The 27,341-nt window shown below is 44.3% G+C and overlaps 1 protein-coding gene across 1 annotated transcript; it reads left to right on the top strand.

The window, feature by feature from the left end:
• The first annotated feature begins 40 nt into the window (after window positions 1–40).
• LOC134802110 (uncharacterized) lies at window positions 41–25,745 on the top strand. The gene is made up of 15 exons (XM_063774703.1): window positions 41–339; window positions 11,348–11,471; window positions 12,364–12,531; window positions 13,003–13,031; window positions 14,147–14,247; window positions 15,008–15,105; window positions 15,408–15,526; window positions 15,827–15,902; window positions 16,244–16,412; window positions 19,201–19,323; window positions 20,329–20,490; window positions 22,204–22,386; window positions 22,613–22,737; window positions 23,296–23,872; window positions 24,562–25,745. Exons 1-15 carry the CDS (start codon window positions 273–275, stop codon window positions 25,063–25,065), a joined length of 2,625 nt encoding a protein of 874 aa, XP_063630773.1. The 5' UTR covers window positions 41–272; the 3' UTR covers window positions 25,066–25,745.
• Window positions 25,746–27,341: the final 1,596 nt, after the last annotated feature.

Genomic DNA, 27,341 nt, shown 5'->3' with positions numbered 1-27,341 from the left:
TGGCACTGGCATCACGGAGTTTGACCACTAGTTTGAGTTTGACATATGATTCGGAGTTTGCGTCCGACCGTCGAAAACGAAAACCAAATTCATTCATTTTCGGGTTCTCGGTAAAGCCAATCGCGTAATTGGAATCGTTCCAACATTTGTTTACGTTCGCTGCGATTAATCAGCACTTCGGCTTAGCCGTGTATTCCTTTGTTCTCGCCTGTGTTTCACATTCGCGTACTCCAGTGATTCTTTACATAAAATATACGTTTTGGTTGTTAATAATGGGCTCCCTTCAAGCTGAAAGCGAGGAGAAGCAGGAGATGGACGACAGCGGCTGCATACAGGACGGTAAGTTCGTAAAACAATGTTTTCATAAAGTATAAACATCCATTGTTTTTGTGTGTATATGCTTTAGAAGCAACAAATTGAGATGCTCTGACCGTGACTTCGCGTTGATATAAACATGGTGTTATTTTGATTTATTTCTTCCGAGTGGCTTAAGGTTTGATTGAGTTAGACCAAGAAAAGTCTGCAACGAACTTGACAGCATATGCAGTGCAAGTGTTATGTATACGTCATAATTTCATAGAAGTTTGATGTTTAAAATAACACTTGCACTGCGTGCACTATCAATATCGTTACAAACTTTTCTTGGTCTAACTCTAGGTATCTCTAAAATTTAACTAAAAATCCTAATTCCTTTGCTTATCTGATTGATCTTAATTTTATTTACAATAATTTTACTGAAATTAGAATTGAATAGTCCTGTCTATCTGTCAGTAATCTAACTGTGTACAGTCAACTGTAAAAATATGGATATAGACAACTTACTCAAAAATATGTCCCATAGTTCTTAATTCACTGACATAAGAGTTATGGGACATATTTTTGAGATGATTTGTACACCCATATTTTTACAGTTGTATTGTACTAATTTATTGATCATTTTGCTTTTTGTAGCTGCTATTTTGGGTACTGTTATATTTAACCAAGTTAACATGACTGAGGTGCAATATAAAACTTTCTTAAGCATATTTAGAGGGTCATTTGTGAGTTGTGAGATATCTTTTATTTAATTAATTTATTTATTAATAGCCTTATATCAGAATATATTTTATACTATATCTATAGTTTTCCTTAATCTACAATAACTGATTCTGTGTGCCTTTGGGCAAAGGCCTCCCCCAATCTTCTCCACTCCTCCTTATTTTGCACTAATCTGGTCCATGTCTTAGTCCTTCCAGCCATGTCTTCAATTTCATTGGACCATCTTTTAAATTACCTACCTCTGTTTCTTTTATGTGCTTTAGGATGCGATAGTGTTACAATTTACAATTTTGAGTTGCATATCTTGACAGAAAATAATTTAGGCCTAAATAGAACTAAATACTATACTGGCCTAGGCCTATGCCAACGATAACCAGACAAAACGTCTGCAAAGAAAGGCTAGCAGTAAGTATAGACCGACAAGAAATTGTAGAAATTAAAAAGTGGTAACATCATAGTGTCGTCCCTTTCAAATCAATCTAAGAAAACGGGATGACACTTTTAAAGTTTTACAATTTCTTGTCGGTCTATAAGTAAGTTCTATTTACCAAAGTTTTTAATGACATAATTTTACTTGATACATAAGTACCTAGATTGAAGATGATATCAAAGTTGAAAAATGCAGCTATGGCGGAAATTGCATAAACTTAGTTATAAATTTTTTTAATTTTATTTTGTTCCAATTTTGGAGACACAGCACTTGAGGTCCATACAGATAATTGAGTGAGGGGTAAGTGTGTTTAAGGGGTAACGCTTACCCGGCAGCCACACTTATCCATATTGACCTTAACTGTAAAATCAACAATAAAAACAATGAAAATTATAGCAATATCCTAAGACTGTGCTGCCATGCTTAAGAGCCCATCAATGTGCAAACTAGCGCCACTACTAAATAATCGTGATTATTTAAATTTACGTTACGTAAATTATGTATTTAAGGGGCCCGGGTTATTTACGGGCCGCTACGTATTATGTATTTAAGTACCTTATGAATACATCAAAATAGTTTTTATGTTGCTGGATTCGTCGATCTATGAACTCAAAACAAAAACAGCCGTTTTAACTTTGGACGTATAGATCGACTAATCCAGCAACATAAAAACTAGTTTGATGTATTAGCTATGTATGAAGTACATGGTGGGGTTAAGTAAAGCGATCGCAGCGCATGAGGTGGTGAAAATTGGAACTAATAAAGGATAGCGTCTTTAACATTTCATACAAGTTATATGACTCGAAATGGAACTTTAATTTCCGATTACTCCTGAGATATTCATTTAAATTCTATGGTGTAAGAGACCATTGTAATATGTATGAAATTCTTAATATAACTAACATATTGAATTTGATAATTATTAATACTGTATCCGTGTAAATAGCTTTACAAAAACCACAACTATGAAATCTTATTGTAGAAGATAAGAATGGGTATAGTAAGTTATCCTTAAAAGATAGACATACACCGTCGCGGACTTTTTTGTAGACCGATAAAAGAGAGACAACCCCACCATACATTGTGTTGTTATAACTCAAACGGATTAAGCAGCGTTTTCGATTAAAGCTCCTAGACAGCGTGATTTTTTCCGACAACATCGTCATATTTCAACCAATTTAAACAAAACGTTAACAAGTTATATACTTAAACCATCCTCATGGATCCCTCTATTGATAGATGAAAATCGTGTGAAAGTCCGTTCAGTAGTTTTGGAGTTTGGAGTAGTTTTCTAAGATGTAGTGAATTGACGTTTTCCCCTAGATTTGCGGACGCTAGGTTGCGTGACAGTCGTGCACGTAGCGAATTCAAAAGTTACTTAAATACAAAATACAGGTCGTAGCGGCCCCCCTTTTTAAATATCTTTCGTTAAATGCACGTTGGTGGGCTTTTAATTGATATCGAGAAAGTTCAGGAAAGATGGCTCAAGCTTCTGCCATACCGCTACAACCGTGGTCTTACACAAGGATTATGTTGAACAACTGCGCCCATTCAATGTTTACTCCCTTGAATCACGTCGTCTTCTTCATGACATTCTATTCAGGGGCGTATTTTGAAATTTGGCGCCCCGGGCCAATACGTTTCGCCGCCCCAGAAGTCAAGGAAGAAAAGCAAAATGCGATCCGATGCCGCCCCTATATGCCGCCCCTGGGGGTTGGCGCCCTGGGCCATGGCCCGGATGGCCCTAGGGTAAATACGCCCCTGATTCTATTTCTCCACAAAGTTCGCCACTCCAAAATTGTATCCCCTAATATACTGTCCCTCGTTACATTTAATAGGTCCCGGTTCAGGTCCCATAGCCCAAAGACAACAACAACAAGCTAGACAAGTAGCTCTACAAGTGTATGGAAAAGCGTTTCGTTCGCCACGGCGCAAAAGATTGGCATCTTGTCTAGGCCCCCAGATCAGCATACAGCATGCAATATTCGACTCTATTATACACGTCGTAGGATTTGATTTACGTGAACTGTCGAGCGAGTCGCGTTTGACGTCATAGTTAAGATTCAGAGTGAAGATAGGGACAGTATTTTAACTTTGTCGGACCTGTACCCGTTATCACAAAGAAATAATAGTACTACCGTACAGAAAGGACACTTCCTACAAACCCGAAGTTTGACAGCGGTTCAGGGTCGAATCAGGCTATCCTTTTCTAATATATGGCACTATCCCTTTCGGCTATTTAGGGTTGTCAAAATTCAAGTGATTATCTTATCTGTGGTCGTGTACGCAAAAGGAAGTCAAGTGGTGCCAACCCTGCTCGGAGCAATGCTGAGCCGAACGGAGCCGAGTTCGACCGAAGTGAGGAGTGTCTCCCCACTGCCGTTATCTACGTATCCTCGTAAGGCCCACGGTCCAACCCGTAGTATGCAGGGCCGGATTAAGCATGTCGGGGCCCCTAGGCAGTGCGAGGCTCGGGGCCCCCTACAGTCAATTCTGCACACAGCATGGAAATAAGTTTGCGTTTTTAATTTCAATCTTCAGGCGTCGGCCGAGCCGATCCAAATCGAACGATGTCTTTTTCGCTCTTATTGCGCAGACATAAAGCTTTATTCTATCGGTTTTTGCCGATTCCGCGTCGCGTTAAATGTGGGGAGAGCACTTTAGGCTTAAGGCCAATTTCCAGTGGAATACCAAAGATGTGAGCTTCAGCGTCACTTTACTATCTACCTCTAATGGCAAATTTTAAGCAAGGCTAAAGGCTAAGCTCAGCTAGTGCCGCAAAGTTGATTTACTCAATAGTTAATATTTTGTGAGGCTGAACAGCGATTGTCTGACCATAAGACCAAACGCCGAGCCACATGATTAGAATTAACCTAATAATAAAGAATTTCCATATGTTAAAATTACTTAAATTACTAGAGTTAGACCAAGATAAGCCTGCAACAATTTTGATAGCACTCGCAGTGCAAGTGTTATTTTAAACGTCAAAACTTCTATGAAATTATGACGTATAAATAACACTTGCACTGCGTATGCTATCAAAATCATTGCAGACCTTTCTTGGTCAAGCTAACATGTAGATGATAAAGAAACAAAAATAAAGCGAAATTTTTTGGTAACAATATTGCAAATTGTGAAAGTGTGTTAAAATGCCGGGTATCGATCTTCATCTGGGCCTAAAAGTGCGAAGTGAGGCGCGCTTTCATGCGAAGTCAAAGCCGTGCTTCATCAGGCTTCAGGATAAATAGTTGAGCACAGACACGAACCAATGTCCATTGTATTAAAAAGCGAGACCGCAGGCCGAGCTTGGCGCAGCGATGCTTTGGCTAAGCTGAAGTAGAGGAGATGTGGAACACGAACCAATGGTAAAGTGAGGCTGAAGGTCGAGCATTCCTATGAAAAACTGGGGACACGTTCGTCTCCTTTCTTTTTCTTTATTTTAATGAATAGTCCTCGTGATTCTGAGTCGAAATAACCCAAAAGTTGTTGGTTGTTCGAAAAAAAGTGAACCATTTTTCCTGAAAACCCCTATTATTACAACTTTACAACAGGTACGCAGAATACGCTCCGTAAACTGTAACGTATTGCTTCAATTTTATTACAGTATTTCATTAATTTAAAGAATGATTCGAAAAAAAACAATAACAAAGCATACTCATTATTATAAGAATAAAATATTTACTCATGATTTTTGACCCTATGGAAAAAAAAATATTTGGTGCGCGCTGAGCCGCCGGGGCCCCCTAGCCGAGGCGGGGCCCCTAGGCAGTTGCCTACTTTGACTTAGGGTTAATCCGGCCCTGGTAGTATGTAATGTAATTAAAACTCGGTCATTCCCACTATAACTATGTATATTTAGCTTAGAGGATATAACCAACGGAGACGCCATGTCTAAAATTTTCGGTACAAAATAGTCTGCCGTTTTTTGCGGGGGAGGGGCACATTAAATGTATAGGTACGTCATGTCAGATAAACGTCAGTCATGGTTGACATGTGGTTGACCATTGGCCGCCTATTTCCGACAGAGGGGAACGCCTGTTAATGGCGGCTCCATTGTTAATTACTCCGAGATATTTAGGTACTTAAATAAAAGTAAGCAAATAATTTGCACATTTTCGGTAGTTATAACATTTTTTAACCAACCAAATACAAAACCACCTGGGTCTGTTACTGAACGACCTGACTTTAACCTACATTATTTGATCATGTAATGTTGTCATCTACCCTCAACTGGCTTAAGAAGCCATTTGAGGGTAGATTTTGATTACTCTTTTTTAAATACAGACATTTGTTACCAGTGGTAACTACTGAATATTTATTCCCACCTTTTACCACTGGTAACTACTGGGAAGTAATATTCCCAGTAGTAAGTGACTCTTTATTGGGTAAACCGAGTTGGTGGTAACTACTGGGATTTATTTTTCCTACTGGGAAAAATAATTTTGCGTTAGTTCTTAACAATTACAAGTTAAAATACTGTTTTCCCCTATTGTGACGATGTGCAATATATGTATGGAGGAGGGTGGGGCGGGATGCACCCCCATGTCACTATGCATTAGCCACGTATCATTGTCGGGATGAAATGGACTCAGAGGGCCTACCGCGAAGCAGGTTCGACGTATTGCCTCCCTGTTACACTTACGCACGAATTCACAAATGCGACAGAGAGGCAGCACGTCGAACGTGGTTCGCGGTATTAGGACGTCAGGACATCCGATACAGTGTTTCGTAACTTCTTGTCCAAGTTTTATTTTATTAGTATTAAGTTAGTACAAAATTACAAATCAGCTGTGTTTTAGGCGTAAAGCCAGGAAACTAGAAAGAAACAAAAGATATGGCGCGCCTCGCGAAACTTGCGACGCAAGATATGGCCACCACTCGGGTTTTTACCTTCCATCGTTCCATCTCAATTACTCTGAAAATATACTTTTGCTTAAAATTTTGCTCGTCAGATCCCTCGGCGATATCACTAGCACTTTATACTAGAGATGCCCCGAATAATGAATTTGGCCGAATACCGAATATTCGGCCCCTCTTTCGGCCGAATACCGAATATTCGGCGACCGAATATTCGGCATGACATGCGAACATTTTGAGTCACAATTATTATGAAAACTGTTCGCCAACAAAGCACAACGTTTGCTAAGATATATTTTTATGTTGAACAGAATTAATGAATGTAGTTAGAGTCAATCAAATCAGACCCATGATAAAAATAAAATATTTTGTAATCAACAAATGCTCAAAAACGTGCCTTCGAATTTAACTACTTTCCAAGAATACATTTTAATTATTAAATACTTATACCTAGTTGTTGGTTATTTTTTCGTGCAATTTTTCTTTTTAGGTAGGTGCAACAGATATTCGGTATTCGGCCGAATAGTAGGCAACATTGGGCCGAATACCGAATGTTCGGCAAAGTGGCCGAATAGGCCGAATACCGAGTAGTTGTCGAATATTCGTGGCAACTCTACTTTATACTAGAATTGTACTGCCTTGGTATGCAGTGTAACGATATAAAAACCGGCCAAGTGCGAGTCGGACTCGCGCACGAAGGGTTCCGTACCATTACCTACGCAAAAAAATTTGTTGTATGGGAGCCCCCACTAAAATATTTATTTTATTTTGTTTTTAGTATTTGTTGTTATAGCGGCTACAGAAATAGATCATCTGTGATAATTTCAACTGCATGTCTAGCTATCACGGTTCATGAGATATAGCGTGGTGATAGACAGACAAACGGACAGACAGACTGAGAGCGGAGTCTTAGTAATAGGGTTCCGTTTTTACCCTTTGGATACGGAACCCTAAAAAGAACCTCCTTTTTACAAGCTTTTACTCGTATTTAGTTTCACCTGACCGTTGTCTGTAATCAAATCTTGCAAGTTAAATTTGATCCACTTCCCGGTTTCCGATTGAGCTGAAATTTTGCATACATACGTACGTCGGGTGACAATGCAATATTATGGTGTCATCGAGCTGATCTGATGATGGAGACAGGAGGTGGCCATAGGAACTAAAACAACGAAACCTAATTGTGTTTGGGGTTTTTAGAATTGTCTCGATGAGCATTAGTTGCCTGTGGAAAGAAAAATACAGTCAGCGATAAAAGCTTGTACCAAAAATGAAATTTTTGCCAAAAACTTATTTTTAACGAGGTTAATAAATGAAAATTAGACAAGTTTTTGTTATATTTTTCTATCGAATTTTGCCCTACGGTTTTGGTTCGAGTGTGCCCTTGCAAAAGTCTAGTTACCATTTTTAGGGTTCGGTACCCAAAGGGTAAAAACGGGACCCTATTACTAAGACTCCGCTGTCCGTCCGTCCGTCCGTCTGTCTGTCATCAGGCTGTATCTCAGAAAAAAAGGCTGTATCTCAGAAAAAAAGGCTGTATCTCATGAACCGTGATAGCTAGGCAGTTGAAATTTTCACAGATGATGTATTTCTGTTGCCGCTATAACAACAAATACTAAAAAGTACGGAACCCTCGGTGGGCGAGTCCGACTCGCACTTGTCCGGTTTTTTTAACGGCATTTGCCCTTGATTGAAGCGTTATATAAAATGCCATATAAAAATTAATTTGCGTTAATTGCGTTAGCCCACTCTTAACAGCGGTCACCATCTATAATATGTTACACAACGAAGGCGGCAAAAATATCTGACACGATCTTATTTGTAGTGCAATAAGAGCGCGTCACATATTTTTGCGGCCTTCGTTGTGTAACATATTAGTGCAGGTGACTGTACAGTCGGCATCAGATATATTGGAGCGGGCATGGTGCTCAATTATATCTAACTTGATAATAGAAGCCGTGTTCAGATATTTGTGACCCGATATGTACGTATGCAAATTGAATAGGAATCTAGCTGTCTGGGCTGGACTCTGGACGCTCGATCGATGTAGCTCCGGCGTGTAGTTACCTAGGTTACATATCGGGGCATTTGTGCCCTATTGAGGCGTAGACATGATAAGATAAAGATAAAAAATAGTTTATTCAAGTAGGCATATTACAATGAGCTTATGAAAGTCAAATAAACCTTTGTGTGTATGGACAACTAATTTGCTCGCGATTTCATACATTGCTTATAACTAAAAAAATAGTCGATAATCTATCTGTATACAATTACCGGCTATAATCGAAAAAAATCAAACAAAAAAAATACTTTTGAATGTTGAAAAGCAATGTAAGCTCCTGCTTACTTTAACGTCGCGCGCTGGCTGGCGGAATACTGGGACACGCATTCAGACTTGTATGCCGCTTCTTTCTCCCCTTGAAGTCTACCCCACGATAAGTATAGTTTCCATGTTATAACTATTGTCACTACCGTACCCTGGCACAATCGTACCCAGTCTACCTATACTCGCCTCGAGATACGTCGCATGAATCATGCATGTGCTAGGCCTACTGGACAAAACCAAGATTTCAATAAAGTGCGAGATTTCATTATATCCTGATTCCGTTGAATAGTCTGTCCATATAGTATTAAGCAAACGCGGATTGGACCGCGCGATCTCGCCAACTATTACATAAACCCTAGAGGTTTCCAATAGTGGCATGCATGTAAAAATTGTATTAAAATTTAAAGTGAATAAATAAACTAAAAAAAGAATATGCTCGAAGTCGTTGGTGTTAGTCTCGGTAAGGGGTCGGACTGTGCATATATATGTTTGCTTTGTTCCATACATTTCGGTATATCAAAGCTTTGGCATGTTGCTTTCGATACGCAAGGGAGCAAATATTGGGTGAAATGCATGCTGGCGCAAGGCATACATACATGTCAACTTTTATAATAAAATTATGGAACTAGGTAATAGGGTGGATTAACTACTTTTTGTCATGGTATAATAATATACTCCGCCTGGTACTCCATTCCCGTCTTTTCTAGGTCACCTAACTGACACGGGCCTACGTCATCATGCGACAGCGCTATATGATAATATGCGATAGCGCTATATATAGCGGCCATGTTGTTGTGACGTAGGCCCGTGTCACTCTGGGAATGGAAGACCATGTTTTATTAGACTATGGTTTTTGTTGTTATTCTGTTCCGTCAAGAAGAAATTGTAGTCAGCAGCAGAAGTTGCTAAGCGGGCGAGGTGTTCAAAATTACCTCGACACGCTCTTATTCTCTTAACAATAAAGTCGCGTCTAGATTATTTTGAATACCTCGCCCGCTTAGCAACTTCTGCTGCTGACTGCACATCACGTTCTACTAACAAGCTTGGGATGGTCTTTTATGGAAAACGCTTAAAACTTTTACGTAATATAAAGTTTGGTGAATTTAAAAACCCTAAAATCAGATTTTAAGGAAAAATATAAATTTTCAGACGAGTCTGGAAAGCGATACAAATTGACGGAATAAGATGTTTTTACAGATAATTCGGGAGTGACGACCGCGAGTCCTTTTCATGAGTCAATGTGAAGTATCTTTAGGATTCCAGAATCGTGACTGGGTGATATATTTATATATAACTAGGGAACAAATCAAATTATAAGTTTACTTGCGTTTAGTAGCAAATGTATTAACACGCACTAAACACGAATCGTAATCAATTTATAAATGTATAACTTACACATACAATACACTACTTATGTTTATACATCGGCGGTGGTGGCCGAGTGGATATGACATCCGACTTTCAATCCGGAGGTCGCGGGTACAAATCCTGGCTCGTACCAATGAGTTTTTCGGAACTTATGTACGAAATAACATTTGATATTTACCACTAGCTTTTCGGTGAAGGAAAACATCGTGAGGAAACCTGCATACATCTGCGAAGAAATTCAAAGGTGTATGTGAAGTCCCCAATCCGCATTGGGCTAGCGTGGGGACTATAGCCCAAGCCCTCTCGCGCATGAGAGGAGGCCTGTGCCCAGCAGTGGGACCGTATATAGGCTGAATTATTATTACTTATACAAATCAATTTCTTGTAGCCAACTCTACAAGTAGACACGAGACAGTCCATAACACCTAGGGTTACCTGATGTCAGGATTTTTTGCATTTTGTCAGGAATGCGGTCAAAATACAAAAATGACAGGAATTTTAGTGATTTAACAGACTTTTCTATTATGTACCTAAAAAGGTACATTATTCAAATTAACTTACATAAATTAAAAACAAATCAAATTTAAACAATGTATCAAGCATACATAGATATCGCTTACGGCTAGCCCCCTTCCCCACTCGCCGATATGAGCGTCAGGAAAAATATTGGCAAATCAGGAATTTTGTCAGGAAATTCCAAATTTGGATCTGGTAGTCCTAGTAACCTGACCAATAATATCATCTTACTATAGTTTCCTCTCGGTCACACTTTTTGGCCATAGTACTCCGTAATACAATTACCTCTAGATGTAGGTCGCGTGAGAGGGGGACAGTGTCAGAGGGGGACGGAAGAGGTTGTTGCATGCAGCCTGTTGCATTATCGATCGGCCCGGGAGAGTTATTTATAAAGGCATCCATGTTTTTGTTTATTTCGTATTTGAACCAAAGGTTGAGTACTTGCGTCAGAGATAAAAGTACCCCATCACTCCCATCAGATATACTGGAGCGCTCATATTGCTCAGAAATATCTGAACGTGCACTTTAACCGGTTCGTTGCGTCTTCCATTTCCGAAAACTTTTGGCTGTGGCGGCAAACAATTATTTCATGTCACAACAGGCGTGCCTTACGCCATAGAATATGATGGCACGCCTGTCGTGTCATACGTCACACGTCAAAAACATTGATGACACGCCTGTCGTGCCATCCGCACCGAAACGGTTAACGACTTGATAATGGAGGCTATTTAGCTATAGTAACGTCATTCTAAGTCATTACTTCGACGGAAGTTAAAGGATTAAATCCGTTGGATATAATTTTCTTTTGTTTACAGAAACGCCACCGTCGAAACGTTACCCCAACGGGGTCCAAGGGGTCCAACTCCTGGACCTCTCAGATGACGTCCTACTGATGATACTGCGGTACCTCGCGCCAAGAGACCTCAGAGCGTTGGGATAGTAAGTACTACGTCTATAACGGTCTACAGGTATTATTTCAATCTACCGTCATACAAAATATAGTCTGTCAAGCAAAATATGTCAGTAGCAATGTACAGCAAAGTGAAGTAGGGCAACACGCAAAGAGCAGTATTGCGCTAAGAAAAGCAGCAATGTACATCTAACCAAAACATGTCATTATCATAACCTCAAATTTTACAAATATTTCCGATCAACGAGCATGATTTGCACAATCTTATTTAATATACTTATACATATTAGTATTTAATGGTGACAGTAGAAATTTATCTTCAAAATGGCCGCCTTTTGCTACTGACAAGATTTGATTGACCAAGTATATTACAAATACTATGAACAATGGTAAAGAAAAAAACTGGGTTTTTTCCCTTTTGAGGGGCAAAAGAGATAATATTGTTTTTTTCTCTCTCTCTGCACCATTGTGTCTCTGTTTGACCCGATGGTTGACTGGTAGGGAATGCGATTTGGCATTAAGTCCGCCATTTGTACATTGTTGTACATAATTTGTGCAGTAAAGTTTAAATAAATAATGATTGCGAGTGAAAACTACAAAAAATCCCAATTAGATACCCAAGCAAATAAAGATAATATGCTTTATTTTTAATTTTTTGACTCCTTTTGCAATAAATGACGTTCAATATAACACTTTTGTACACATTTAATTACACAAGCGGTGGTCACGGAAAGACTTTCCGTGACCACCGCTGCGCTGGTGCAACTCAGCTGAAACTTTAAGGTAAAAATAAATAAATAATAAATGATGTTATTATTATTATTATAAAAACAATGAAATTAATTATATCGCGGTAGACCTGTTTGTGTAATTATATAAATGACGTTCAAGTAAGAAAAGTAAAATATAACTTGCTTGCAGTACCTGCCCCCGCCTAGGCGCGCTCATACTGGACCGCTCTCTCTGGCAAACCGTAGACGGGCGCGGGCAGCCGTGGGGCCGCGCGCGGCTCCGCTGGTACCTAGCGCGCGCGCTGCACGCCGGCACGCGCGAGCTGCTGGTCAGCGGCTACGCGAGGGAGGCGACAGAGTGAGTAGCTAGTGTATACTGGGCCGGTTGCTATGGCAACAGTAGACGCGGGGCCGCGCGCGGCTCCGCTGGTACCTAGCGCGCGCGCTGCACGCCGGCACGCGCGAGCTGCTGGTCAGCGGCTACGCGAGGGAGGCGACAGAGTGAGTAGCTAGTGTATACTGGGCCGGTTGCTATGGCAACAGTAGACGCGGGGCCGCGCGCGGCTCCGCTGGTACCTAGCGCGCGCGCTGCACGCCGGCACGCGCGAGCTGCTGGTCAGCGGCTACGCGAGGGAGGCGAGAGAGTGAGTAGCTAGTGTATACTGGGCCGGTTGCTATGGCAACAGTAGACGCGGGGCCGCGCGCGGCTCCGCTGGTACCTAGCGCGCGCGCTGCACGCCGGCACGCGCGAGCTGCTGGTCAGCGGCTACGCGAGGGAGGCGAGAGAGTGAGTAGCTAGTGTATACTGGGCCGGTTGCTATGGCAACAGTAGACGCGGGGCCGCGCGCGGCTCCGCTGGTACCTAGCGCGCGCGCTGCACGCCGGCACGCGCGAGCTGCTGGTCAGCGGCTACGCGAGGGAGGCGAGAGAGTGAGTAGCTAGTGTATACTGGGCCGGTTGCTATGGCAACAGTAGACGCGGGGCCGCGCGCGGCTCCGCTGGTACCTAGCGCGCGCGCTGCACGCCGGCACGCGCGAGCTGCTGGTCAGCGGCTACGCGAGGGAGGCGAGAGAGTGAGTAGCTAGTGTATACTGGGCCGGTTGCTATGGCAACAGTAGACGCGGGGCCGCGCGCGGCTCCGCTGGTACCTAGCGCGCGCGCTGCACGCCGGCACGCGCGAGCTGCTGGTCAGCGGCTACGCGAGGGAGGCGAGAGAGTGAGTAGCTAGTGTATACTGGGCCGGTTGCTATGGCAACAGTAGACGCGGGGCCGCGCGCGGCTCCGCTGGTACCTAGCGCGCGCGCTGCACGCCGGCACGCGCGAGCTGCTGGTCAGCGGCTACGCGAGGGAGGCGAGAGAGTGAGTAGCTAGTGTATACTGGGCCGGTTGCTATGGCAACAGTAGACGCGGGGCCGCGCGCGGCTCCGCTGGTACCTAGCGCGCGCGCTGCACGCCGGCACGCGCGAGCTGCTGGTCAGCGGCTACGCGAGGGAGGCGAGAGAGTGAGTAGCTAGTGTATACTGGGCCGGTTGCTATGGCAACAGTAGACGCGGGGCCGCGCGCGGCTCCGCTGGTACCTAGCGCGCGCGCTGCACGCCGGCACGCGCGAGCTGCTGGTCAGCGGCTACGCGAGGGAGGCGAGAGAGTGAGTAGCTAGTGTATACTGGGCCGGTTGCTATGGCAACAGTAGACGCGGGGCCGCGCGCGGCTCCGCTGGTACCTAGCGCGCGCGCTGCACGCCGGCACGCGCGAGCTGCTGGTCAGCGGCTACGCGAGGGAGGCGAGAGAGTGAGTAGCTAGTGTATACTGGGCCGGTTGCTATGGCAACAGTAGACGCGGGGCCGCGCGCGGCTCCGCTGGTACCTAGCGCGCGCGCTGCACGCCAGCACGCGCGAGCTGCTGGTCAGCGGCTACGCGAGGGAGGCGAGAGAGTGAGTAGCTAGTGTATACTGGGCCGGTTGCTATGGCAACAGTAGACGCGGGGCCGCGCGCGGCTCCGCTGGTACCTAGCGCGCGCGCTGCACGCCGGCACGCGCGAGCTGCTGGTCAGCGGCTACGCGAGGGAGGCGAGAGAGTGAGTAGCTAGTGTATACTGGGCCGGTTGCTATGGCAACAGTAGACGCGGGGCCGCGCGCGGCTCCGCTGGTACCTAGCGCGCGCGCTGCACGCCGGCACGCGCGAGCTGCTGGTCAGCGGCTACGCGAGGGAGGCGAGAGAGTGAGTAGCTAGTGTATACTGGGCCGGTTGCTATGGCAACAGTAGACGCGGGGCCGCGCGCGGCTCCGCTGGTACCTAGCGCGCGCGCTGCACGCCGGCACGCGCGAGCTGCTGGTCAGCGGCTACGCGAGGGAGGCGACAGAGTGAGTAGCTAGTGTATACTGGGCCGGTTGCTATGGCAACAGTAGACGCGGGGCCGCGCGCGGCTCCGCTGGTACCTAGCGCGCGCGCTGCACGCCGGCACGCGCGAGCTGCTGGTCAGCGGCTACGCGAGGGAGGCGAGAGAGTGAGTAGCTAGTGTATACTGGGCCGGTTGCTATGGCAACAGTAGACGCGGGGCCGCGCGCGGCTCCGCTGGTACCTAGCGCGCGCGCTGCACGCCGGCACGCGCGAGCTGCTGGTCAGCGGCTACGCGAGGGAGGCGACAGAGTGAGTAGCTAGTGTATACTGGGCCGGTTGCTATGGCAACAGTAGACGCGGGGCCGCGCGCGGCTCCGCTGGTACCTAGCGCGCGCGCTGCACGCCGGCACGCGCGAGCTGCTGGTCAGCGGCTACGCGAGGGAGGCGAGAGAGTGAGTAGCTAGTGTATACTGGGCCGGTTGCTATGGCAACAGTAGACGCGGGGCCGCGCGCGGCTCCGCTGGTACCTAGCGCGCGCGCTGCACGCCGGCACGCGCGAGCTGCTGGTCAGCGGCTACGCGAGGGAGGCGAGAGAGTGAGTAGCTCGTGTATACTGGGCCGGTTGCTATGGCTATGAAGGTGTATACGAGTTTCTAGCATATTATTAGCTTATTTCCAAAGTGAAACCCTAAACGATTAAAACTGGGTCAACATATTTGCGTTGTCTTTGTTTCTCACCACTCTCTCACTCTTCTATCTAATAAAAAAAAAATGAGAAAAATTCAAAATTAAGTTTCGTCTCATAGAAAAAGCGCCACTCCGTCACATTTATTGGGGACAAAAAACAAGACAACGAAAAGTATCTTTATCCATTTAACATAAACATGGTGTTTACAGATGCCTCGGCCACGTCAACCAGACGAGAGAGGAGATAGAGGCAGCGAAAGAGAGGGGAGATAAGGACAACGGGAAGGAAGAGGACAACAATAATCAGCCCGACGAACGGAGGGATACATGTAAGTTTTAGCCGGATCTATATAGTCTGTAACTTTTGGTATTTAAATAAAAGTAAACAAACAATTTGTACATTTTCGGGTAGTTATAACATTTATTGGTTAACCGACCAATTACAAAACCGCCTGGATCAGTCACTGAACGACTGACTTTAACCTACATTATTTGATCGTGTAATGTTTTCATCTACCCTCAACTGGCTTAACGAGCCATTTGAGAGTAGATTTTGTTTACCTTTATTTAAATACCTAAAGATCCAGAGTAATATATAGGTACAAAACCTACATTGTGTATATTTTTAGTTGCAGCACAACGGGTCATAGAGGTCCCGGCGCTGGGTCCCAACGCTCAGCTCTACATAGATGACCAGAGATCAGAGTAAGACTTAGATTTTTTCGCATTTTACGTATTGCTGCTACTGCTACTAGTACATAAACACTGTTTTATTTATTAAACCAACGCTATTTTTCGAACACTATTTCTTGTGTAAGTAAGTAATCTGCCTCTTTCTACCCCCTCCCTGTACTCTCTATGTGCCTTTTTTAAACTATATTTGTAAGTGCAAGTGTAAGTACATTTGGAATTCCCTCATACTATACGTTTTATCTGTGTAATTTCATTTACCTCTGTATTGGGGTTTCGTACACAGACGCCTGCTTAATTTGATATTTTCATGTATTCGAACGCACACGAGATCATCCATGATATTTTTTTTCCAGCTCTCCAGAAGCGCTCGCCTGGCCGCGTCCATCCGACCCCATAATCTCGGACAGCACGTGCCCAGGGCCCCAGTTCACACTGACGCCATCCACGCTCCGGCAGCTGGCCGACACGTGCCCGACGCTCACATCCCTCGCGCTAGAGTACTGCAACATCAACTGTAACTGTGTGAGTGTCCATACAGTTCACACTGACGCCATCCACGCTCCGGCAGCTGGCCGACACGTGCCCGACGCTCACATCCCTCGCGCTAGAGTACTGCAACATCAACTGTAACTGTGTGAGTGTCCATACAGTTCACACTGACGCCATCCACGCTCCGGCAGCTGGCCGACACGTGCCCGACGCTCACATCCCTCGCGCTAGAGTACTGCAACATCAACTGTAACTGTGTGAGTGTCCATACAGTTCACACTGACGCCATCTCGCTCCGGCAGCTGGCCGACACGTGCCCGACGCTCACTTCCCTCGCGCTAGAGTACTGCAACATCAACTGTAACTGTGTGAGTGTCCATACAGTTCACACTGACGCCATCTCGCTCCGGCAGCTGGCCGACACGTGCCCGACGCTCACATCCCTCGCGCTAGAGTACTGCAACATCAACTGTAACAGTGTGAGTGTCCATACAGTTCACACTGACGCCATCTCGCTCCGGCAGCTGGCCGACACGTGCCCGACGCTCACATCCCTCGCGCTAGAGTACTGCAACATCAACTAAAACTGTGTGAGTGTCCATACAGTTCACACTGACGCCACCCTGGCTCCGGCAGCTGGCCGACACGTGCCCGACGCTCACATCCCTCGCGCTAGAGTACTGCAACATCAACTGTAACTGTGTGAGTGTCCATACAGTTCACACTGACGCCATCCACGCTCCGGCAGCTGGCCGACACGTGCCCGACGCTCACATCCCTCGCGCTAGAGTACTGCAACATCAACTGTAACTGTGTGAGTGTCCATACAGTTCACACTGACGCCATCCTCGCTCCGGCAGCTGGCCGACACGTGCCCGACGCTCACATCCCTCGCGCTAGAGTACTGCAACATCGACTGTAACTGTGTGAGTGTCCATACAGTTCACACTGACGCCATCCACGCTCCGGCAGCTGGCCGACACGTGCCCGACGCTCACATCCCTCGCGCTAGAGTACTGCAACATCAACTGTAACTGTGTGAGTGTCCATACAGTTCACACTGACGCCATCTCGCTCCGGCAGCTGGCCGACACGTGCCCGACGCTCACATCCCTCGCGCTAGAGTACTGCAACATCAACTGTAACTGTGTGAGTGTCCATACAGTTCACACTGACGCCACCCTGGCTCCGGCAGCTGGCCGACACGTGCCCGACGCTCACATCCCTCGCGCTAGAGTACTGCAACATCAACTGTAACTGTGTGAGTGTCCATACAGTTCACACTGACGCCATCCACGCTCCGGCAGCTGGCCGACACGTGCCCGACGCTCACATCCCTCGCGCTAGAGTACTGCAACATCAACTGTAACTGTGTGAGTGTCCATACAGTTCACACTGACGCCATCCACGCTCCGGCAGCTGGCCGACACGTGCCCGACGCTCACATCCCTCGCGCTAGAGTACTGCAACATCAACTGTAACTGTGTGAGTGTCCATACAGTTCACACTGACGCCATCCACGCTCCGGCAGCTGGCCGACACGTGCCCGACGCTCACATCCCTCGCGCTAGAGTACTGCAACATCAACTGTAACTGTGTGAGTGTCCATACAGTTCACACTGACGCCATCCACGCTCCGGCAGCTGGCCGACACGTGCCCGACGCTCACATCCCTCGCGCTAGAGTACTGCAACATCAACTGTAACTGTGTGAGTGTCCATACAGTTCACACTGACGCCATCCACGCTCCGGCAGCTGGCCGACACGTGCCCGACGCTCACATCCCTCGCGCTAGAGTACTGCAACATCAACTGTAACTGTGTGAGTGTCCATACAGTTCACACTGACGCCATCCACGCTCCGGCAGCTGGCCGACACGTGCCCGACGCTCACATCCCTCGCGCTAGAGTACTGCAACATCAACTGTAACTGTGTGAGTGTCTATACAGTTCACACTGACGCCATCCACGCTCCGGCAGCTGGCCGACACGTGCCCGACGCTCACATCCCTCGCGCTAGAGTACTGCAACATCAACTGTAACTGTGTGAGTGTCCATACAGTTCACACTGACGCCATCCACGCTCCGGCAGCTGGCCGACACGTGCCCGCGCGCGCAGCTACAGCCCAATATCAACCTTCGTGCATAAGGTTTACAATGACGCGCCGCACACGATAGGCCTTTACCTTTACCTTTAGTACCTTTGAGGTTTACTAAATGATGACCATGATCAATTGATCACCAAATTACTGAGGGGGGCGAAACTGATCTTTTCGGGCATTCTCTGCTCCGTTCGGCTCAGCATTGCTCCGAGCGATTATTAGGGTGGGTTGTTACAACAGGGTATTTGACTGTATTTAAAATAAATAATTTTTCATCATACATGACATAAAGAACCAGAGGATTAATAGAAAAACATAGACAGCAGTTATTTTTAGACACAATTTCTATTTTAAAACCCGTATAAAACTATAAAGAGTAGGTAATTTGATTGTGACGTCACATGCTAGTGTTTCATATAAATTCCATAGTAGCATAATCGTTTTGTCAGTTCGAAAAAAGAGACTGATTTAACTAGTAGCACTGAACAAATAATAGTACTAGGTACAGAAGACACACTCTCTAACAAAACGCGTCTGTTACGATCAGGACAGATATGGCCGCTAGGTGGCGACCGCCACGCGCGGCTTATGGCTAGCCACCAAAATTGGTGTGGAACGGATGTACTTGTAGCTACCTGTTGCAAAGCGACGAAATCGCGGAGTGAGCCACGCCTGCTAGTAGTCAAATACCCTATTGCTTATTCTGTGACGTTGTTTCAGACGAGCATCAGCATGTTTCCACCGACCCTCAAGAAGCTGTCACTCCGCGGGTCCAAATGTTACAACCTGCCCCTGGATCGCTCCTTCTTGTTTAAGATACAGGACTCGCTGCCCGATTTGGAAGTAAGTTGATTTCATTATTCTCGTAGTGTTTTTATTTTTACCCAATACAAAACAATACAAATGTAAGCGATGGTGGCCTAGCGGTAAGAGCGTGCGACTTTCAATCCGGAGGTCGCGGGTTCAAACCCCGGCTCGTACCAATGAGTTTTTCGGAACTTATCTACGAAATATCATTTGATATTTACCAGTTGCTTTTCGGTGAAGGAAAACATTCTGAGGAAACCGGACTAATCCCAATAAGGCCTAGTTTCCCCTCTGGGTTGGAAGGTCAGATGGCAGTCGCTTTCGTAAAAACTAGTGCCTACGTCAAATCATGGGATTAGTTGTCAAGCGGACCCCAGGCTCCCATGAGCCGTGGCAAAATGCCGGGACAACGCGAGGAAGAAGAAGACAAAACAATACAAATATTCATTAAATACATTTTTTCCATGTGTATTGCCTATGTCTATACCTATGTATTATTATATGATGTTATACTTATATTAAATTGTTATTAAACTGTAAAAATATGGGTGTAGTCAACTTATTCAAAAATATGTCCAATAGTTCTTAATTCGCTGACATAAGAGCTATGGGACATATTTTTGAGATGATTAGTGTACCCATATTTTTACAGTTGACAGTACACGTCAAAAAAAAATTCTTCATTGCTCATCAAAGGGAAACAGTAAATTAAAACGTGGTAGATAACAGGGAGTCTTATCGATTAAGAGCGATATCTTCCAAACAAGCTTTAGGTAGTGGAGACAAGACAAAAAAAAGTGAGTAGGTGATGATTTAAGTTGTATTCGGGTAATTTCGATAATAAACAGGCAGGATATGATGATTTTCAGAATAACTCGCTATCGGCAGTGACACGAAGTCACCGAAATCACTTTTACCGAATGAATAACAGTATATATTGTAGCTGGAATAGGTATCGCCTGCCTCGTATCATTAAACGTCTTCGCTTTCACTCCTCCATCTAACTTCACTCTTGTAATATGTTTTTTAAATTTTTTTCAGTCGCTGGACGTGAGCGAATGCGAGTGGATGGAGCCAGCCACCCTACTCCCCTTGAGCAAGCTGCCCATATTAAAACACCTTTACGCTCGGGATTGCCTGCGGTTGACCGAGTTCGTGGCGTACGCCTCTCTAGCTACTAGATACGGGTTCACTAAACTACAGGTATTTATTATACATATACTTTGTATTTTTAGGTATTTAAAAAAAAGTAAACAAACAATATGTACATTTTCGGGTAGTTATAACATTTAGCGCCACTTGCACCATTCCACTAACCCGGGGTTAACCGGTTAAACCTAGAGTTACCATGGTTACCAGTACAATTTGACACAGGGTTAACGGTTTAACCACTTAACCCCGGGTTAGTAGGATGGTGCAAGTGGCCCTTACTGGTTAACCGACCAAATACAAAACCGCCTGGATCAGTCACTGAACGACCTGACTTTAACCTACATTATTTGGTCATGTAATGTTTTCATCTACCCTCAACTGGCTTAAAGAGCCATTTGAGGGTAAATTTTGTTTACTTTATTTAACCTAAATATACAGAGTATAGGTATAGTCTCCATCGGATATATCTGAGCGGCCGAGGTGTTCACAATATCTGAACACGCACTCTAACGACTTGACAATAGAGGCGTGTTCAGATATTTGTGAGCGCCTTGGCCGCTCTGATTATATCTGGTGGTGACTGTACTAAAGAAAAGCATCTTCTCTGTAACTGTCTTGTCAATCTCGTCTTATTAATTTCTGCTGCTGACTGTACCCACAACACAAGCCTTATTAAACTTACTGTGGGCACAGTATAATAAATAGTACTAACGTACAGTATGGACACTCCCTGCCTCCCGTTGGAAGTGCCGCCCACCCGCTCTCGGTTACCTCACAGTTACCGGCTGGCAAGGACGCGACGACGCGGTGCGCAGAGCGGAGGCCACGTAAAATATTCAAATATTAAACAGATATTTACAAAACCCAAAACCTATCAGAACACACTGAAAACAACACAATATCTATATGAACAAAAAATCATGTTTTCAACTTACGTAATATTTTGGTGGCCTGAATTTCCTTACAAAACTTTTGTTACTTCGTTTATACTGATTTAAAATAGGAAACTATTGTATAAATCGAGCTTAGATACCCACCTTACAACATAATACGATTCTTATTTCTTCCTAATTCGCGCAATGAGTTTTGAGTCATTGAGGTCATCGAACTCGACAACAAAATGGCGGGAACCCTAGCACGTTTTATCTCACTCACACAAGCATGGTACTCGTTCACCTACACGAGCTTAGACTGTGTGCGTAGGAATGCGTTTGTTTCATACATTTGATCGCCAGTGTCCTAGGTGTGCTGTGGGCCTGGTCAATTTGTGTGATAATGTCGTACTTATAATATTTATTTTCATCACACCAGCTCGGAAAGGCTTACTTTGCACTTCAAAAACTGATAGTAAAGTTGCATTTTATTCACATGTGAGGAAAAGTACCTAATCAAATGCAAATTTTGAGTTGTTTTCTTATGTTTGCAGGTAGAATTGACTGAATTAAATGATGATTTTGAATGATTAATACTTCATTACATTCATTTGGATTTGATTTGGTTTGATTTTGTTTGATATTTTACATTTAATATTTGCTTCGGGTTGGTGTGGTGAAAAATTTTGTGTTTCACTCGGGGGCAAATTTTGTTTAACCTTCGTGCTTTGAAATCCTCGCAGCGCTCAGGATTCCATTTTTCGAACCACTCGCTACGCTCGTTCAATTTTGGAATCTTTCGCTTGCTCGGGTATCAATATTAGCACGAGCGGTTAAATAACAACTTTGCCCCCTTGTAAAACAAATAACTATTATTTGCTTACCGTTTCAGTCACTAGATCTCCGGGGCTCCCCCGTGGGCGACTCCGAGGTGTCGGCGCTGGGCTGGCTGGCCACGCTGGGGCGCCTGTGGCTGTCCCCCGCGCCGCCCCCCCCTCCCCCCGCGCAACACGCGCACCAGCACCGGGACCCCCCGCCCGCCGCCGCCAGCCTCCAGGACCAGTGGGAGGACCAGGTGTGTGTGTACGACATCAAAATAGTTATTTACGATACAAGTGCGAGAAAATGGAACCATATGTACTGTAAAAATATATTACAGTACATAATTATGGTCCTATTTTCCCGCACTAGTGCGTAAAATAGCACTTTTCGTACGTATGTCAAAAGTTTAAAGGGCCATATGTAATAAAATGCCAAAATAATTTATTTTAAATACAGTCAAATACCCTATTATGTTTCAGGAACCAGAGTACTTCAAGTTAAAGGAGCCAGACTACGACGACACGAATACTCCTGAAAAGTGTTCAGACGAGAACAATCATACTTGGCAGGCCAAACTTAATGGCACATCTTCGGATTACAGCAGGTTAGTATAATATAGTGTGTATACTACACCTCACCCACACACATACATGCACATAGATACTATAGTATTTAAGGCCTTGAAGTGTTATTTAATGCATTATACATTTATACTCAAACCTAGTTGTTTGTCTCAACACCCAACCCTACATGGCGACCCTGCCAGTGCGGCCTCGTGCTGCACTGGTGGCGCGCTGCGCCAGCCAGAAGAAAACAATAACTATGGAGAATGGAGCCGAGTTTGCCCGAAGTCAGGAGTGTCTCCCCACTGCTAATACTTACCATACTTGTTCAGTTGCCGATCAAAACTCAGCTCAAAATGTCTTTAAAATGTTAATGTATTTAATCAGCAGTGTAATTTATGTCTAATAAATAATTTACAACCCTAGGGTGATATTCCATCTGTCCAATATATTGGTCCAATGTCATTGCGTCTCACTCTCTCATTAAGCAAAATGTGATACAAAATAAACATTGGACAAAGAAATTGGAGAAGTGGAATACCCTTATTTACAATAATTTTATAACTTTAATGATCTTTTGATATATATTTTGTCCACAGCTCATTACCGACTGTCCTCAGCTCTCCGACGATGATCATTAACGCATCACCGCTTCGCCCAGGATCGACCCCAAGGTCCAACCCTCCAAGACCCTCAGGGTCAAGACCTGGGACCTCCAATGACAGTCCGATATTCAACGCATCTCCAAATGAACCAAAAGCCTCATCGTCAAGTCCAACTATGGTTATACATGCTTCACCAACACGACCAAGCTCTTCCAATGACCAAAGATCAACAATATCCTGTCTATCTATGTCTCCTAATATATCAATAACTCCTCGACCAAACCTTAGTCCACCAAAAACGTGTTGTAATATCATCACTCCGTCTAGTGTGTTGAAATCAAGATCAAATTCGAACCCCGGACCGTCGAAAGCACAGAAACGAAAGACTGGCTCGCCAAGCCCAGGGCCTTCGAAAAGGAAACGTGATGATGATAGCTCAAGTTCTGATGATGATGATGTTCCATTGAAGTGTCTCATCAAGCCTAATGTTAATGAAGGGGCTAGTACTTCGAAAGAATCGGAAGAAGAGAAGGAAGATGAGACAGAAGAGGCAGAAGAGAATGGGCAAGAGGTTAGTACAGTACTATAAAATTCCCAAATGTAACTCCATGTTAGCTCATTTTAACTTTATCTGTAACTGATTTTACTGACAATAGATATGTTTTTTTAGGAATTATAATAGTTTTTAGTCATGTAAATTTTATTTCGAAAAATTTGTAACATTGCTTTAATCAAAAATATTTTTATTACAATAATAATAACTAATTTGAATTGCCGATTGCGTTGAAAACAATATTGCCAAAAATTTGACGTTGCTTTAATCAAAAATATTTTTATTACAATAATAATAACTAATTTGAATTGCCGATTGCGTTGAAAACAATATTGCCAAAAATTTGACGTCACACCGTGGGTTGCCAAATGTGTGTGACGTATGTATGACGTCATTTATGGATGATACCTATTTCAATATTGAGAATCCTGGTCACGGCACCAAATTGTAACGCACCTCGAAAATTTAAAAGGGTAACTTTCCATTTTATACCGTTTTTTCAGATATGATGTGGATTTCAGATATGAGATATATACTAACCCCCTTATTCATAAACGTCTACTAAAGTTGACAAGCCGATAATAATCGTTTGTCCCTTTCCGACGTATTGGTATGATGGAAAGGGACAAACGATTATTATTGGCTTGTCAACTTTAGTAGACGTTTATAAATAAGGGGGTTATTATATTTCCCGTCTTTAATTACAGGATGAAGAAGCTCAACCCCGCCACCACGTGCTATACGTAAACGTGGGCCAACGCCTCCACGCAGTATACCGCCTGTCCCTGGACAACGAACACGTAGTCTCCTTCAACCGAAACTCTAACTTAAACCACAACACTAGAAACATATTCCTATCACCACCCGGCTCACATCTAGACGCGTCATCACTTGTAACAGACTCCGCTATCCGAAGATTTGGGAGAGCTGACGGGGAAGATATCAACTATGTCCATATAGGCCCGAATGGACCTTATCCAGGCGCTCAAGTACCCGGCGCTAGGCCTGACAGGTCTTCTCTTACGCATCTAAGCGTCACTGGATTCAGGACTATTACAGACAGGAGTCTAGATCACCTAGCGACGTCGGCGCCATTGCTACAGTTCCTAGATTTGTCTGAAACTAATGTAACTGATGCTGGTGTAGCGGCTTTTAGAAGTTTGAGGCCTGATTGTGAGGTGATTTATAGTAAGTATGAGAAGAAAGATTGAATCTAGTTTAAGCTGGTCGTCTATAGGCTACAGATACCCTAGTTAGTAGTGTCACAGAATAAATAATAGTACTACCGTACAGAAAGGACACTTCCTACAAAACCGAAGTTTGACAGCGATTCAGGGACGAATCATGCTATCTCTTTCTAATGAATGGCACTATCCCTTTCGGCTATTTAGGGTTGTCAAAATTCAAGTGATTATCTAATCTGTGGTTGTACACGCAAAAGGACGTCAAGTGGTGCCAACCCTAATAATTGCTCGGAGCAATGCTGAAACGAACGGAGCCGAGTTTGCCCGAAGTCAGGAGTGTCTCCCCTCTGGTAGTGTCGTGGGTTAAGCCTTGCTCAATTCTTGAAGACTCGAAAGTTGAAGGCTAAAACAAGCCTTGTATTAAGAAAGATAATTCTCTTTGAGCCTTGAAGACGGTTAAGAGCTAACATACAACAATACTACTAGCATTGTAATGTATATGCACAATGAAGATCTCTTTATTTCAATAGGAAATATGCCAACATACTATGGAATAAAAAAAAATGGAAATGTAATTTTGAGTTTACAAACGAATGGAAGACCCTTTAACACATTCATTGCCACTAAGCGCTACGGGTTACGCTCGTAGCGCGTAGCCACGGTTTCGCCGTATGTAGCGAGTAGTCGCTACGAACAGTGTACCCGACAGTCGGGTTCTTGGCCCTGAATGAGTGTTAAAGGTGGCTACAGGACAAAATATAATTTCCTTCACCCTATTTTTGAAAGCAATCGTGATAGGGGGTTGTGAAGGGAATCGAATGAGACTGAATGAATTTGGATAAGATTTTATTCACTATGATGATGATAATATGTGACCTTATCTATGAAAAGGGACCTTATTATCGATGGCGCTTACGCCATTATTACCGATGCTCCGAAATAAATACAATGCCGAGCGACGCTGTGCGGCGTAAGCGCCATCGACAATAAGGTCCCTTTTCATAGATAATGCCCCATATACACTATAGTTTACAGTACATAGTATTGCACAGGCTATGATGGTCGCCGTGTTATCGTCACCCTGTGTCACGTTCTGACAGGTAAGAGCGAGAACGCAGTACGACACGAAAGTTGATAAAAACGCAACCATCCGACCGTAACACACGTCGTGTGATTCTGTAAGGGTGGTATTCAATGTGTATTTTGTCTCACATTTTGCTTAATGAGAGAGTGAGACGCAATTACATTGGACAGATGAAATACCACCCTAACACACTGCCGCGTTTGATAATATACGTGGCGCATCTTGCATTAACACATTCAGGGCCAAGAACCCGACTGTCGGGTACACTGTTCGTAGCGACTACGCGCTCCATACGGCGAAACAGTGGCTACGCGCTACGAGCGTAACCTGTAGCACTTAGTGGCAATGAATGTGTTAAGACTCACGAATATAGCCGCCGCCATACAATAGAAGTGACGCTCTCATTTTAAAACGACTGTATGGAGGCGGCTTTTTGGCTGGTTAATTTTGTTACGTGGGAGTTCGCCATATTTATGCAAATACTACGTTTAAAAATATATAATGTATTTAACAATAGTTATTTACGATACAAGAGCGGAAAAGAGGAATTACCTATTCGCACGTGTATCGTACAACGTTTTACAGTACATATGGCCCTTTAAACTTTTGACATACACACGAAAAGGGCTATTTTACGCACTAGTGCGGGAAAATAGGACCATATGTACTGTAAAGGAAATTTATGAAAGAATTCATATCGATAAATGGATGGAATGTATTATATGTTTTGAAGTAAGTTGTATGTTCCTTATTATAAAGGATAATGTGCATGTTTTTAGGGTTCCGTACCCAAAGGGTAAAAACGGGGCCCTATTACTAAGACTCCACTGTCCGTCTGTCTGTCACCAGGCTGTCTCATGAATCGTGGTGAAATGTTCACAGATGATGTATTTCTGTTGCCTGTTTTTTTTTAATTGGCTTATAATGTATAAAGTTAGATTTCTTTTAGTACCTTATTAAATCGAATGCTCTTTGGTAAACAAAGATATTGGATAAAGTAAGGACGCGAAGCACAAAGAATTTCGTACATTGACCCGCTATTTCCTATCTCTATCGCACACGCGTAAATATATTGCTGTCTCGCCGATGATGCCGGCGGTCAATGCCATTGCGCAACCGGGACAACATTATAATCATGCGCGTGCGATAGAGATAGGAACAGGGTAATGTTCGTACGTTATGTTACAATTATACTCTGTATGTTTAGGTACCTATTTAA

Source organism: Cydia splendana, chromosome 24 (genome assembly GCF_910591565.1).
Source record: "Cydia splendana chromosome 24, ilCydSple1.2, whole genome shotgun sequence".
Classification (NCBI taxonomy): domain Eukaryota; kingdom Metazoa; phylum Arthropoda; class Insecta; order Lepidoptera; family Tortricidae; genus Cydia; species Cydia splendana.
This window is presented reverse-complemented; position numbering and strand designations above follow the sequence as displayed.

Bases quoted from the DNA above. Each gene is read 5' to 3' on its own strand.
- LOC134802110 (XM_063774703.1), top strand. From the start codon at position 273: ATGGGCTCCCTTCAAGCTGAAAGCGAGGAGAAGCAGGAGATGGACGAC. The intron at 340-11,347 runs GTAAGTTCGTAA...TTTTGTTTACAG, and splicing joins CAGCGGCTGCATACAGGACG to AAACGCCACCGTCGAAACGT. The intron at 16,413-19,200 runs GTGAGTGTCCAT...ACGTTGTTTCAG, and splicing joins GCAACATCAACTGTAACTGT to ACGAGCATCAGCATGTTTCC.